This window comes from Mus caroli, chromosome 7 (genome assembly GCF_900094665.2).
Source record: "Mus caroli chromosome 7, CAROLI_EIJ_v1.1, whole genome shotgun sequence".
Taxonomy (NCBI): Eukaryota; Metazoa; Chordata; class Mammalia; order Rodentia; family Muridae; genus Mus; species Mus caroli.
This window is the reverse complement of record NC_034576.1, coordinates 130,278,973-130,292,799: the sequence shown is the minus strand read 5'-3', so window position 1 is coordinate 130,292,799 and position 13,827 is coordinate 130,278,973. Positions and strand designations below refer to the sequence as shown.

General features: G+C 45.9%; 1 protein-coding gene across 6 annotated transcripts in view; it reads right to left on the bottom strand.

Moving 5' to 3' along the window:
- Positions 1–11,959: 11,959 nt before the first annotated feature.
- Tgfb1i1 (transforming growth factor beta 1 induced transcript 1) overlaps positions 11,960–13,827 on the bottom strand; it is a 7,624-nt gene continuing 5,756 nt past the window's right edge. For all 6 annotated transcript variants that reach the window (XM_021166733.2, XM_021166734.2, XM_021166730.2 and 3 more), the window contains 4 exons: positions 13,419–13,592; positions 13,113–13,194; positions 12,740–12,888; positions 11,960–12,573 (listed from right to left, as the gene is read on the bottom strand). In XM_021166733.2, coding sequence (XP_021022392.1) covers positions 12,307–12,573; positions 12,740–12,888; positions 13,113–13,194; positions 13,419–13,592 — 672 coding nt within the window. In that variant the 3' untranslated portion in view covers positions 11,960–12,306. The remainder of the gene's footprint in view (positions 12,574–12,739; positions 12,889–13,112; positions 13,195–13,418; positions 13,593–13,827) is intronic.

Sequence of the window (13,827 nt, the reverse complement as noted above, 5' to 3'; positions counted from 1 at the left end):
GTCCCTGGATTCCCCTGGGGGAAGGATTAATGGTTACCTCAGGAGCACTGAGCCGACAAGTCCCCCAGGTCTCAGCCTCCCTCTCCAGCTTTATTTAGCTGAATCAGGATCTATCAAGGCCGAAGGCTGGTCCTGGGGCGCTGGACCATTTGGAATTCAAGATCACTCCTTCCTGGGTTTAGGATCCATCCTATACCCAGTGTTCCAAGCAAAGTTCCTTCCTGCATTCTCTGAAAATACACCCTCTAGCTTTGATTAGGAAGGTCTGAATCCAACTCTGACAGTGTCCTCCGCACAAGTCCTCCATAGCACCCCCTGACAGTCAGCAGGACACACATGTTCCTCAGCCTGACTGTCACACATGCCTCCCCTGACTTCTGCCATACAAAACCTAGAGGGAAAAAATCACATTTCCTTCACTCTCCTGCCCTTCCCAACCCAAATACTTTCTACTTTCTCTTTGCTCTATCCTAAGAATTGTTTTAAATTTATTTTTAAAAATTTTTATGCAATATATTTGGGCAAATTTCTTCCTCTCCCTCAACTTTTCCCAGATCCCCTCCCCTCTCTGATCAAAAAAGAAGAAGAAGAAGAAGAAGAAGAAGAAGAAGAAGAAGAAGAAGAAGAAGAAGAAGAAGAAGAAGGAAGAAGAGGAGGAGGAGGGAGAGAGAGAAAGACAGAGAGAGAGAGAGAGAGAGAAAGAAACAAAGAAACAAAGAAAGGAAGGAAGGAAGAAGAAAAGCACAAAAACAAACCCAAGCAAACAGAAAACCAAACACGGAGTGTGTTTTGTGTTGTCCAACTCTTCCTGAGCGCGTGGCCTGCCTTGGGGTACAGTTGAAACACCCAGTGTCTCTCCAATGAAGAAAACCCATTTCTCTCTCCCAGTAGCTGTCAACTGCAAGTAGTTTCTTGCTTAGGAATGGGACTTTGTGCCCACATCTCATTTTCCATGCTCGGATTTTATTTGGTTCGAACTTGTGCAGGTCTTGTGCATGCTATCGCAGTCTGTGAGTTCAGACATTGGTCTTGTGCATGCTAGCATGGTCTGTGAGTTCAGATATCGGTCTTGTGCATGCTATCACGGTCTGTGAGTTCCGTGTTGTGTCTGTCTCACTCTGCTTTCCTGAAGGCGACCTCCAACTCTGACTCTTACAATCTTTGCACCTCCTGTATAGAACCTGCAGAGGGGTGAGACTCAAGCATCCCATTGAAGTCTGAGTGCTCCCAAGTCTCACTCTCTGCAAGTCGTCCAGTCACGGACAGTCCTGTTAATCACCGTCTACTCCAAGAAGCTCCTCTGGTGAGGTTTCAGTGATGCACTGACCAATGGATGTAGCCAGCGATATGTCATTAGGAGTCATAGCCCTGTGCCCATAGCAGAATAACTGTAGTGCGCTTTCCCTTAGAGCCCTTGCTCTATCTAGTTTCAGGTTCTCAGGCATTTTAGCAGTGTCAGGGATGGGTCCCATTTCATAGAGTGGACCTTAAATACACCCCCCCAAAAGTGGTCAGTTGCTCCCATAATATTTGTGCGCCAGTGGGCACGCCCTTTGAGCAGGTCTCTGGTGTGAGTCTCAGGGTGTGGCTGAGGGGGACGGCTGATTACCTTCCTCCTGAGCACTTTGCAGCACTGTGACCATCGTCGATGGGGTGAAGCTTCTAGTCACACAGCTCAATTTCTCAATGTTCAATGATATCAATAAGTACCATCCTCAGCCATAGGGTCTTACCATCAGGGTATGAGAGCACCCAGTAACCTTGGCAACAGCTTTTGTAATGATTGAGGCTACCATTAGTTCTCTATGGTTAATGACTTCATAAGATGGTAACTCATTCCTGGTACTGGGACTTTTGTTTGGTACCATGTGATGTCCAGTTGGGACATTGTCTCCCTTATTATATGATGACTCTATTTAAATTCCATTGATGTATGTTTATATTTTAGGAAGTTTCTGCAGTAGTAGGTTTCCATATGGCTCTTTTTTAGAAAACACTCATCTAAAATAAAATAAAATAAAATAAAACCAGAATAAAACAAAAACAAATGAACATAAAAGAGTCAAAGGAAAGGCACGGGAAACACATATAGACACAGAGACACATAGATTCACACACACACACACACAAATCCCATAAAACACAAAATTGGAAACCATAATATATAAGCAAAGGGGGCTGGACAGATGGCTCAGCAGCTAAAGGCTTTGGCTGCTCTTCCAGAGGACCTGGGTTAGATCGCTGCACCCACATAGTCTGTAGCTCAGTTCTAAGGAATTTCAGTGCTCTCTTCTTGACTGCCTCAGGTACTGTACACATGTGGGGAATAGACATACATGCAGGCAAAACACTCATACACATTAAATAAACAAAGTTGAAAGAAATTTAAAAGGAAGAATTATTTAAAAATCATAAAAATATATACGCAGAAGACCTATAAGAAAAAAAAAAGCAAATCCCAGACAAAGCATTATGAGACAAAAATACCTCCCCAAATACTATTGAGTTTGTGTTGTTTAGCTACTGCTGGGCATGGAGCCCACCCTCAAGTGTGGTTTGTATACTCATTTAGACTCTGTTGAAGAAAACTAACTTGAGATAGCTTTGGAGTCAGGGATGGAGGCTCATGTCCACTTCCCTCTCAGTGCTGGGACCCCATAAGTATTGGGCAGGCCCTGTGCATGCTGCCATGGTCTCTGTGAGTTCATGTGAACATTAGTCCTGTCCTGTCTAGAAGGCCTTGTTTGGTTGGTGTCTTTCATCCCCTCTGATTCTTACATTTTTTCTGTTCCTTTTATGTAGACTTTTCTGAGCCCTCAGAGAAGGGATTTGATGAGGATTTCTTAGACATCTCATTTAAGACTGAGTACTACAAGTTCAGTCAGTCTGTCTGTCTCTGTCTCTCTCAGTCTGTCTCTGTCTCTGCCTTTCTCTCTCTCTCCCTCTCACTCCCTCTCTCTCCCTTTCTTTCTCCTTCTCTCTCTCCCTTTCTTTCTCCCTCTCTCTCTCCCTTTCTTTCTCCTCTCTCCCCCTCTCTCTCTCCCTTTCTTTCTCCTTTTCTCTCTCCCTCTCTTTCTCCATCTCTCTCTCCCTCTCTTTCTCCTTCTCTCTCTCCCTCCCTCTCTCCCTCTCTTTGCTTATTGTCCAGTTGTTGGTTCCCGTATCAGCTCCCATCTGCAGCAGGAGGAAGCTCCTCTGTTGATCCTTACAACTTTTCAAAAGTTTTTTAGTGTTAGTCTTCCCTCCTTATGTCCCCCTTACCCTGCCCCCATTTAATCCCCCTATGTTAATTTTCCTTTATCCATTTATATTCTATTTCCCCTGCTATAGAAAATCCCCTTCTCCTCCCTGGTTATTTAATAACTACCTAAACCTCTGTGGATATTATGAATTAAGCACACATATCTAAAGTTTAAAAGCTAATATTCTCATAATAAGAGAATATTTTCAGTGTTTGTCCTTCTGGGTGTGGCTTACCACACTCAGAATGACAGTTTCTAGCTCAGTTCATATATCTTCAAATTTCATTCTTCTTATCAGCTGAATAATATTCCTTTGCATGGATGCACATCATTGTCATTGTCCATTCGTCAGTTGATGGACGTCTAGGCTCTTTCCCACTTCTGGTTATTATAAACAGAGCAGGAGTGAATGTGGACGAGCAAGTGTCTCTGTAGTAAGATGTAAAGTCCTTTGGGTAGATGCCCAAGAGTGGTGGCTTACTTAGTGTTTTACTGCTGTGAACAGATGCCATGACCAATGCAACTCTTATAAGGACAGCATTTAATTGGGGCTGGCTTACAGGTCCAGAGTTTCGGTCCATTATCATCAAGGTGGGTACATGGCAGCATCCAGGCAGGCATGGTGCAGGAAAAGCTGAGAGTTCTACATTTTCATATGAAGGCTGCTAGCAGAATACTGGCTTCCAGGCAGCTAGGATGAGGGTCTTAAAGCCCACAACCACAGTGGCACACCTACTTCAACAAGGCCACACATATTCCAACGGTGCCATACCTTCCAATAGTGCCACTCCCTGGCCTGAGCATATACAAAATACACACACACACACACACACACACACACATATATATATATATATATATATATATATATATAGAGAGAGAGAGAGAGAGAGAGAGAGAGAGAGAGAGAGAGGAGAGAGAGAGATGAATGCAATGGTATATTGAATTTCAGCTTTTGAAAGAAGTTCCATAGTGATTTCCACAGTGGCTGTACCAGTTTGTGCTCCCACAATGCATAAGTGTCTCCCTTTCCCAGAATTCTTGACAGCATGAGCTACCATTTTTTTTTTATAGTGATCTTGGCCATTCTGATAGAACTGAGATGAATCTCAGAGCAGTTTTAATTTCCATTTCCCTGGTTGCTAAGGATGTTGAACTCTTAAAATGTCTCTTGGTCATTTGTGTTAGTTCTATACCCTATTTTAAAATTGGGCTATTTTTTCTTGATGTTCAGGTTTGTTTTTGTTTTTTAGTTCTTGTATATTCCAAAAACTAACCTCTGTCAGATGTGTAATTGGTAAATATTTTCTCATTCCGTAGGCTTCCTCTTTGCTCAAATGATGGTGCCCTTTGCTATCCAAAAGCTTTTCAGCTTTGTAAGATCCCATTTAGTAATTATAAGTGTTCATGCCTGTGTTGTCAGGGTCCTGTTCAGAAAGTCTTTTCCTGTGCTGAAGATTTTCATATCCCTCAAGTCTTTGAGTGTGTTTGTCTTTTACTTGGAGAAGTTTGTCCCTGCCTTGTAAATGACGAGTTCTCCTCATCCTTCAGTATCTTGTCTATGATACCTTTAAAAAAGTATTTCTCAGTCCACGGTGGTGGTGTAGAGCTACAAGCTCAGCACTCAGTAGGTAGATACATGAGGACCCCAAGTTCAAAGCCAGCTTGGACTACGCAATAACCTATAGTCTCAAAACCTCAAGGGTTGGCAAGGAAACTCAATGGTTGTTATGGTGTAAATATGAAGTGTTCCTCGCAGTCTCATGTTTTGAATGTCTGAGTCCTAGATAGTGACATTATTTAGGAAGACTCGAGACTTTGAAGATAATACTGCCTATTCCTGCTTGTTCTGCTCGCTAGTCTACCATAATGTGAAAAGCCTCCGCAGCCACGCACCAAGCTGGTCTGTCGCAGCCTCTCTGCCATGGGTTGACACTGTGAGCCAAGATGAGCTCTTTTTTTTTTTTTTCATTTAAGTTGTTGTCAGGTATTTTGGTCACTGTGACATAAAAGTAAATAATACTGTGGTGGAACCTTTGTCCAGCATGCACAAATGCCCCGGCTTTGATTCTGAGCCCTTAAGAGAAAGAGGAGGAATGAGGAGGCTTCCTTGACTTTCCTGATATAGTTCTGGATGCTTCTGGGGTACTTGTCTAGGTCCAGGTCTCTCTCTCCAGCAGATTAAAGACTCCTCCACAGCAGACTGACTGACCGGATTCATTCTTAGTAGCCCACTATTTAGCACAGGCTGCATTTAGGAAGGGCTGGAAATTTTCCACATATCTGCTTTCTAGAATTGATAAGACTGGGAATCAGAAAGTGTCATCCTGAGTCAGGAGGACTTATCTGACTCTGGCAGCTGCAAGGATCCTTGAAATGGGGAACAGAGACAGGTGTTTTAGATGAATATGATAGCCTGTGTTTAAGGAACGCCTAGTGAAGCAAAAGAAGACCTCAAGATAAGAAAAGGCTGGGGCTGAACAGAGACAGGGCAGTGGGCAGAGGGCAGAGGGCAGAGTTCTTTTAAATATTTGTTTCAGGATACAGCCTCTAAAGACATAAGAGTGGAAGGTGTTTTGATGAGGACTTGGTGGAAGTTTCTGTCCTGATTCCATCACCATCTTCATAGAACAGCACAGGTCGCCATCATCTTAAGCCAAGAATTCATGTGATAATTCAAGGATACTCATTCCTCAGTACCTGTGAGGTCTTGGTTCCAGAACCCACTACAGATGAGAAGATCTAAGGATGCTCCAGTCTGACACACATCCTCAGATATTATGCTATCTCAAAATTCCGTATTAGGCACAAAATTATATAAATGCTATGAAAATAGTTGTTCTACCATATTGTTTAAGAAATGACCAGAAAAGGCCTGCATATGCTCAGTACAAAAGCACTTTTCTGTCCTCAAATGGTTTTGCTCAAAGGCTAGTTGAGTCTATGCTGTCCTCCAAAGCAGGCATGCTGAGTGCCCTGCCCATTTACACATGTCCCATCTATAAAGTTACAAAAGTTTAAGTCACCTAGATTCTCCACTGCTTCCCAAGTCTTTTGACTGAGAATAACCCTTAGAAGAGGGGATGTGATATGGAAGGCCAGCCAAGAAGACAGTCCTGAAGAGATTTATACCCCAGGATGCTGAGATTCTGGAACCATCCATTCCAGCTTAGGGCCTAACTCTACCTCAACAGCATCGAAGCTGCTGCTTTCTGGTGATTCTGGTAAGGATGTGAAGGAGCAGAGGAAGTGAGACAAAGAAGGACCACAAAGTGATGCACTGTTTAACAGATAGAACCTATGTGAAGCTGCAGCCCAGCCCCCAGTGGCCTGAAATGCTACACAGAATGCACCTCAGACTGAACCACCAGTGGGCTAGGAAATGGGGTGTTTATTCACCAAACAGTAGGATGAAAAATTCATATGCAAGCACCTGCTGAATACATGGACCATAAGGCACTCACCCAAGAAACTGGTTAATGCCTCTTGCCATCTGAGAAGCAAGAATTCTAACAGGAAGGTTGGAGAAATGGTTAAGAGGACTGGTTTCTCTTCCAGAAGACCCAGGTTCAATTGACATGGCACCCCAGACCCACCCAATATCTATTTTTAAATTTAGAATAAATTTTTATACAATATATTCTGGCCAATTTTCTCTTCCTCATCTTCTTTAAGATCTCCCTCCCCTCCACACCCTCCTAACTCCAAGCCTCCTTCCCCTCTCTCTTTAGAAAACAGACAAGCAAACAACCAGAATAAAACAAAACAATGAAAGGTACGAGAAACATATACATACAGAGACAGGCAGACAGGCAGGCAGGCAAGCAGGCAGGCAGCATACATTCTCTCTCTCTCTCTCTCTCTCTCTCTCTCTCTCTCTCTCACACACACACACACACACCAATAAAAAATACAAAGTATGAAATCATAATATACAAACAAAAGATCAGTAAAGACATCACGGGTCCTAGGTATGGTGGAGGAGAAAGTTTATTATAGATATGTGGGGAAACATGGCCAGAGGCAGAGACATCTGGGTGAGTCCAGAGTGAACAGGACCCTGAATCATGAGGGGAGATAGAGAGAAGGAAAGGGAAGAGGGAAGGGGGGGGAGCCCCAGAGGCAGGAGAACATGGTTGGATTATATAGGGAAGGGCAGCTGGGGGAGGGGCAGCCCAGCCTAATACCTGGGCTGCAGAAGTAGGGGGCTTGGTAAGCCAGCCGGGATCCTGTAACAGGCAGGGGTCTGATATGGATGTCTCCTGACAGGCTCTGCCAGAGCCTTACTGACAGAGATGCAGATGCTTGCAGCCGACCATCGGACTGAGCACAGGGACCCCAGTGGAGTAATTAGGGAAAGGACTGAAGGAGCTGAAGGGGTCTGAAACCCCATAGGAAGAACAACAGTATCAACCAACCCCTCAGAGCTCCCAGGGACTAAACCACCAACCAAAGAATACACATGGAGAGACCCATGGCTCCAACTGCATATGTAGCAGAGGATGGCTTTATCTGGCATCAGTGACAGGGGAGGCCCTTGGTCCTATGAAGGCTTGATGCCCCAGCATAGGGGAATGCCAGGGCAGTGAGGAGGAAGTAGGTGGGTGGGTGGGGGAGCAGCACCCTCATAGAAGTGCAGGGGGAGGTGGGGAAAAGGGTAGGGGGCTTGTGGAGGGGAAACAGGGAAGGGGGATAAATTTCAAAATATAAATAAATAAAATAACCAATAAAAAATTCAAAACAAAACAAAACAACCAAGCAAAACCAAAACAACAACAAAAACCAGGCAGGGGCTGAGAGATGCTAGGAGAACCTGAAGCCAGGTCCACTTCGATATGTTAAGTAGGAACCTCAGCCCTTTGTCCTGGGACTGAAATCTAACACCACTGAGTTCATCTTATGTTGGCTGTCTAATGCAGGGCATGCGAAGGACTTGCCCTTACGTGTGGCTCCTATACCCAGTAAGATTCCATTGGAGAAAACTAATATTTCCTTTGCAGGTGTACTGGAAGAAGCCGGTATGAAGAGGGTGGGGGAAATCAAGGATTAAAGAGCAGACAGAAAGAAGATGCAAGCGGCAGATATGGGAAGGCTATGGGTCGATACTATGCCAGCAGCAGACAGCAGTGAGTTTATTTCTCTTAGCCTTTTAATACTATGCAGTGCCGTGGGAAGCAAAGCCACGAGCTAACAAAAACAATTTGCTGAAATATACACACAAGACATCTGTTCCCATCCAAAAACCTCCCTGTTCCTTCCGCCAAGGTCAATAGAATCTTCAGCCCTCACCTTGAGCCTCAAGTGCACCTCCTCTTATCGGTCCATGCCTCGGCAGGCTAGGAAATCTGCCAGCGGACCCTGACCTGCCTTGACTCTCTGCCTAGCAGGCAGACATTTTGTTTTGTTTTGTCTCTCTCTGCCTCAGAGAAGCAGGCAAACACCTCCCAACAGCAAGTGGCTATCAGGTGAAGATGCCTCTTAGTTAAGGATGGGAGTTCATGTCCACTTCCGCCTCTCAGCACTGGGACCCCATTTGGCTCAGACCTGTGCTGTCAGAGTCTCTGTGAGCTCATCAGTCCTGCTGTGTCTGGAAACACTCTTTCCTTAGTGTCTTGCATCCCCTGGGTCTCTTATAATCGGGTGTTTGTTTGTTTGTTTGTTTGTTTCTCTCTGATTAGTTCCCTGATTCCTGAGGGAAGACATGCCATTAAGGACTGGACACTCCAAGGTCTCCCACTTTACATACTGTCTACTTCTGAGTCTCGGGCCTCTATACTGCAGGAAAAAGTTTCTCTGATGATGGCTGATTGAGAAAGACACTAATCTCTGGGCACAAGAGAATTGCCACATCCCTTAGCACAGCCATTCCCAATTTGTGGGTCATGGCCCCTTTGAGGGTTGAACGACCTTTTTCACATAGGTCGCATATCTGATAATTACATTATGATTCATAACAGTAGCAACATTAGTTATGAAGTAGCAACAAAAATTAATTTTATGGTTGGGGGTCACCACAATACAAGGAACTGTAGTGTGGGAATGAGGACAGTTGAGAACCACTGTTTTAGTATTTGGCTTGCCCCGAGGTCTATTAGTCTCAGGTTCTCAACCACCCGAGCAGCATGACATCGGCTCCATCTCATGGATGGGCCTTAAATCCGACCAGATAGTGGTTGGTTCCTCCCACAGTGTTTGTGCCATGGTTGCACCAGAATATCATGCAGGTAAGCCATCATATTATAGATTGAAGGGTTTGTAGCTGAGTGGGTGTTTATCTTCCTTCCTTGGTGGCATGCAGAGAGTACATTCCAATACTACGAACACTAGTTAGTAAGGGTGAGGACTCCTGTTAGGCACCAGCTTGACTTCTCTGTGTCGGATGAGATAATGCAAGTGCTGTCTTCGGCAATAAGGCCTTACCATCAGGTTGTGGAGAGCAACCAATAGCCTGAGATGTGTGGGGGTTTCATTGGGTCTCCTTTGAACGATGACTCAACTAGACGTAGCCCATTCCTCTCACTGGATGTTCCCCTTGGTGGTGGAAGGTGTCTCGCTAAAGCATTGTCTACCCCATTATTTGGTGACTCTCTTTAGATTCCTTTCCTATATGCATATATTTTAGAGGCTTCTACCAATGGCCCTCTACAGTAGCAGGTTTCTATGCCGCCCCTCCAATGGCCCTTTAGGATTAGCTTTCTCTCACAGTCCCTTTCTTATCTTCCTCTTTTCTTCTCTTTTCCGTGTAATCTTCCTGTTCTCCTTTCTCCTGTCTCTCCATAACTATATATATTCTATTTCCCCTTCCTTGGACAATCTACCCTGCAAGTCCCTTACTCCATATCTAACCTCTGTGATTATATGGATTGTAGCATGTCTATTGAGAGCTTAAAAGCTAACATCCACACATAGGAGAATACATACCACATTTGTCTTTCTGGATCTGAGTTTCCTTGCTCAGAATCATTTTTTTTTCTAGTTCCATCCATTTACTGGTGAATTTCATTTTAAAGAGCTGAATAATATATCATTGTGTAAATAGAATGTATTTTCCTTATCCATTCACCCATCAACAGCATCTTTGCTATTTCCAGTTTTTGGATACTATGAAGAGAGCTGCAATGGATGGACAAGTGTCTCTACAGTAGGGTGTTCACTCTTGGGGTATGCCCAAGAGTGAACAGCTGGATTGTGAGGTAGATCTATCCATTCCCTGATTCCTGAGGAACCTCCACACTGATTTCCACAGTGGCTGGACAAGTCTGCACTCCCACAGCAATGCATAAGTGCTCCCCTCCCCCCACATGCCCACCGCCATGGGCTGTCATTCGCTTTATTGATCTTTGCCATTCTGATTAAAGTAAGATGAAATCTCCAAGTAATCTGGGAGGGGGGTTTGATTGTTCATTTGTTTTTGTTGGTTTCTCTGTGTAGCCCTGGCTGTTCTGGAACTCACCCTGCAGATCAGGAGGCCTGACTCGGTCTCCCTCCCAAGTGCTGCTCAAGATAGTTTTGATTTGCATTTCCCTGATGACTAAGGATGCTGCGCACTCCCTTAAATGTTTCTTAGCCGCTGTGTTTCATCTTTCGAGAACTTGCTTAGTTCTGGACCCTTTTTTAATTGGGCTGTTTGATTTCTTAACGTCCAGGTTTTTGTTTTGTTTTGGTTCTTTTTATACTGATATAGACCCTCTATCGGATGTGTAATTGGTAAAGATCTTTTCCCATTCTGTAGCTCCCACTTTGTCCAGACATCCACCCAATCTTAAGTACCAAAAAGAGGAATACAGAGAAGTAGACGGTGCCTGAGAAACTCGTTAGCAGTTAAAATCCTATGTACTCACCTCTAGAACTGAGCTGACTTGCCTGTCTTGCAGGAGCCCACACCTATGGTTTGAAGCCTATCTTCCTTTCTTCCCCAGTGCCTCTCTTTTGACTCTGTAGTTAAGACCTATGTTAAAAATGTCTTTTAAAATAAATGATGTCCTCAACTCCTCAGAACTGGAGTTGCAAATGACTGGGAGCCACCATATGGGGCTGGGGACTGAACACATCTTCTGAGTACAGGACTCAATCACTGAACCATTTCTCCTTCCCCACCCCCCGGTTTTTTTAATCGTGCTTTATATGAAGGGGCATTTTGCCTGCATGTATGTCTGTGCACCATGTGTGTACCTGGTGCCTACAGAGGCCAGAAGAAGGTGTTGGACTCCTTGGAACTGGAGTTACAGACAGTTGCAGGTGTTAGGAATCGAACCCGGGTCTTCTAGTGCCCCAACCCCACCCTGTTGGTACTTGGTCTTCTATTATACCCAAGAGCCAGGCTGGCCTGGAACTCACTATGCACAGCCAGCCTGTTTTTGAACTGGTGTTGAACTTGCCTCTGGCATGCTGGGATTAGAGTCATGAACTACTACATCTTCCCCTCTGTTGCCATTGCTTTGAATTTTGGTTTCCAGAGGTTTGGGGGTTTTTGTTTTGTTTTGTTTTGAGATAGTCTTATAAACCCAACTGGCCTCAATTTTGCTATGCAACTGAAGATAGTCTGCCCTGGCCTCCACGTTGGGATTACAGGCATACCTCTCCATGCCTGCCTTCATCTGCTATTTGTTGTTATCCCCAAGGGGATGCAGCTCTGTCCCCTCCCCAGAGCTGTGGCCTGGAGCCCTCAGAGCACAGAGCAAGGGCTCTGGGTAGTAAAGCAAGGTTCTCTGGCACTGTAAGGTGTGGAGTGTGTTTTTATGTTTGTAGAAAAAAAAATGTGTACAGAATAGTGAGCCATGGGTGAACAGGGACATCCTGGCCTCTACTTGGTCAGACTAGAGAACCAGAAGCGTGTCAAAGTGAGAGCTATATTCCAGGCTAGTGGGGCCCTTTCTGAAATTGACAAACCTAGAGCACCTTAGGGGTAGGCCTCTCCAGTGGCTGGGCCACAATGGGGATGGGGGTGGGAGAAGGAGCAAGGATGCCTGGGTAGCTCCAGAGCCAAGGATCTGGAGGACTCAGTCTTTTTCACGAATGTGTTTTTGAAGGCTTGGTTTTGGAGATCTCTGATCCCAAGAGGAGGTCAGCCGAAGAGCTTCAGGAAGCAAGGCTGGCAGTAAGGCTTGCTGGCGCGCTCCTGGAAGGAGCCTTTGGTGAGTGGGCGCAGGCAGAATGTGCAGGTGAAGTGGTCTGGGTGGAAGCGTCGGCCCAGAGCAGAAACACAGCGGCCAGTCACTGGGAGGCCACACGTGGCACACAGCGAACCACGCTGAGCATGGAAATGGTTTTCACACAGAGGGCGACCCTCGTGCTCAAAAAAGCTGCCTCCGGAGAAGGGCGCAAGGCATTCCTACCAGAAGGAAGAATTAACAAATATAAGCCGAAACCCTAACCAGGTAACCCGTGCGGATAACTAGCATCCACCCTGGCTCCTGCAGCTTTACAGCAGAAGTGAAGCGACTAATCAACGAATCATCCCACCCTGGGCTCCTAGCCCGCTCCGCACAGCCACGCACCCTGCACACGAAGCAGTCTGGGTGCCAGAGCGCGCTGAGTGCCGAGATGTAGTTATCCAAAATGGGGCCTTGGCAGCCCTGGCAGCGTGGGGCGAACAGCTGCAGGAAGTCCCGCTGGCAGTACGGACGACCCTCCCGCTCGTGGAAACCTGGGGGCGGAGACAGACGGTGTGGGCGGGACTACAAGATCGAAGCGTGGCAGTGGGTATGCGGAACAGGGAGGGAAGGATAGGGTCTAGGACAGGGAAAGGGGCGCGGTGGGTGGGGATAGAGGCGGGAGTTGGGACCCATGGATGGAAAGGCCAGATGGAATTGAAGAAAACTTATGGGGAGGAGAAAAGTGGGCCTGTAACTTTTAAGTTTCAGTTCTCACCCTCTTCTCCAAAAGGCTCTCCGCAGCTGACGCAGCAGAAATGTTCTGGGTGCCAGTGGGTGCCCAAGGCGGTAACCATTTTCTGCATAAAACGGAAAAAGGACACTATTGTCACCTCTCCCTTCTTCCCTCCACTTCCCTCTGGGAACCCAGGGAAGGCGGAAGAACTAACAAAGAATTTGGGGCTAAAGAGGAAAAACTGAAGAGGCAGGGTAGGGTGGGCGTGGAGGTAGGTGGAAGAGATAGATCTCCATATGGCCAGTCCTCTCTGAAACAGGTTAATGGGTGGGGGTCTGCAGAGCTTACGTGTCGGATGGGTTGGTTACAGAAGCCACATCGTGGGGAGAAGCGTTCAAAGTAGCACTCGGGGCAAAAGGGAGCCCCATCCTTCTCGAAGAAGCTGCTGCCTCCCAGGGTTGTGGAACAACCACTGCAAAGGAAGTGCTCCGGGTGCCAGGCTCTGCCCAGTGCTGTAACCACCTGCCAAGTTGAACAGGAGGTTTCTGTCAGAGTGGCTCTCCACCTGGCAGGAGCTGGACGAGCTAAGGTTTATGTACCTGGTATTTTCCCAGTCTTAACAGAAAATTAAGCAGATATGAGCCAGAATATTTGTGCTGGGTTGGTGTCTTAGTCAGGGTTTCTATTCCTGCACAAACATCATGACCAAGAAGCAAGTTGGGGAGGAAAGGGTTTATTCGGCTTACACTTCCATGCT